Genomic DNA, 1,897 nt, shown 5'->3' with positions numbered 1-1,897 from the left:
TGATCGGGTGTCTTGAGACACCCGATCACGTCACGTAAGCGGCCCTCCCCCGCGCCCCTGCGACACCTCGAGCGCCGGCCACGTCACCCTCGGCCCAGCGCTGCCGACGTCGCCGAGAGTCACCGCGGTCACCGTCACGTCGCGCGGCCGTTTGTGGGACGTGATCGGGCGCGCCGTGACCCTTCGTGGCGCCATCATGGTCACTGCGGCGCTGCCCCAAGTGGCCTGGGCGGTTGGGCGCCGCTGCTTGGCTGCGCGAGGTGATCGACCGGGGCGGGTCGTCGCCCCTGCGGTTCCCTTCGCACCTCCACCTGGCGCGCCGCCCCAGAGACCTCGCGGGACCTCCCAGCGACCGAGCCGACCGCTTTCCGTGTGAAAACGCGCCCGACCGCCGCCGAGAACGCGCGCGCAGCCCTGTTTGAGGTGCCCTCCCGCCCTTTCCGCGCCCCTGTCCGCTCTCCCGCGCGCCGCGCACCCCCGGTGACACCCGGAGGACGTCGAGAGAGCCCCGAGGTGCGTCCTCCTTTGCCTCCTTTGCCTCCGGCACCTGTTTGGCTGTTTGCTGACCGAGTTTCTGGCTCTTTTTCCCTAGCTTTTTGCTGCCGGTGAGCAAGATGCCGGCCCCACCGAGCCACATCACGGCTCAGAGCCTCAAGAGTGCCAAGGGCGAGGTGCTCAAGAGCTGGATCATTGCTGCCAATGAGGCAGCTGGTGTCACGAACTACAAGAGCAAGACGTACCTGTCCAGGACAGGCACCATCAACGAGCTGCGAGCGAAGCTGGCCGAACACTACAGCATTGATCTCGATGCGCCACCACCTGATGCTGCGCAGCCCTCGTCAGACCTCACCGAGGGTCCTGAGTCTGCCGTGAACCAGAAGGTTTGCGACAGGCAGTGGGAGCACCTGATCGAGCTGGCTGAACAATGGAGGATCGAAGGTGACAGCTTTCGGCTGATCAAACCTGTGCCAATCAGTACGTCGTCTGCTCTCTCTCTCTCTCTCGCTCTCTCTTGTGTGCTCACTGCTGACACTGGACCCCTCTGGTAGACCCACACGAGGCTCACCTTGGTGGCTTCGGGCCAGGCATGAGCTTCAGTGCCCTTCAAGGGCACGGCACTGTGCTGCCCGCGTTCAGCGCTGCTGCTCCACCTGCGTCGTCGTTCGCTGCCCTGCCTGTGGTGCAGGCCCCTTCTCACTATGTGCCTGCACATCTGCCGACACTTTTTAGCCCCACCACCTGGTTGTCGCTGTCTCCAGCCGCTGCACCGCTGTCGCTGCCTTCGTCGTCGTTGCCCTTGTCTCATTCAATCAGGTCTCAAAGCTTCATCGGCCACTCGCCTGCTCCTACGCCTTCGACCTCGATGCAGCACCTGCCTCCTACCCCCGCCTCCACATCTGTGTCCTTGCTGTCAGCCTCAGCATCCATTCTGGAGAGTTGCTCTCAGAGTGTTGAGGCGCTTGACCACATCGATGACCTTCGGCACGCGATCGACCTCTCAAAGAATGGCACTGTGGAGGCCTATCGCAAGCTCTATGGCAATGAAGAGAAGCGCCACAGAGCTCTGAACCACGAGATCTGGAAGCAGAAGCGGGCCAAAGTCAACCGACTCGAGAGGGTGTACAAAGTGTACACTGATGAGTTTGGCTCTGACGATGACCGCTTTTTCGCTTTTTTCACGCTCTCGAGTCCAACCTCACACCAGCGCAGTGCAGCCAAGTGGGCTCGCACGAATGCCCAGACTGTCTACATCTCAGTCAACAAGCTTGCGACAGCTGCCGGGCGCTGCTACAAAGACATCAGCGAGGAGAAGCAGAAGAGACAGTACACGAACGATGACAGCAGCTTCTCGCTTGAAAAGTGGCATGCGCGATGGAGTGACAAGAACACCTGGGAG

General features: G+C 61.9%; 1 protein-coding gene across 1 annotated transcript; it reads left to right on the top strand.

Moving 5' to 3' along the window:
- Positions 1-614: 614 nt before the first annotated feature.
- Positions 615-1,877, top strand: PHACADRAFT_202941 (uncharacterized protein; the record flags this gene model as incomplete). The annotated part of the gene is made up of 2 exons (XM_007403046.1): positions 615-975; positions 1,050-1,877. Coding segments are annotated over 2 exons (1,189 nt in total), but the record flags the coding sequence as incomplete, so codon positions are not given.
- Between the last annotated feature and the right edge of the window lie 20 nt (positions 1,878-1,897).

Source organism: Phanerochaete carnosa (assembly GCF_000300595.1).
Source record: "Phanerochaete carnosa HHB-10118-sp unplaced genomic scaffold PHACAscaffold_699, whole genome shotgun sequence".
NCBI classification, from domain to species: Eukaryota; Fungi; Basidiomycota; class Agaricomycetes; order Polyporales; family Phanerochaetaceae; genus Phanerochaete; species Phanerochaete carnosa.
The sequence above is the reverse complement of the archived record's forward strand: the minus strand, read 5'-3'. Positions and strand labels throughout refer to the sequence as shown.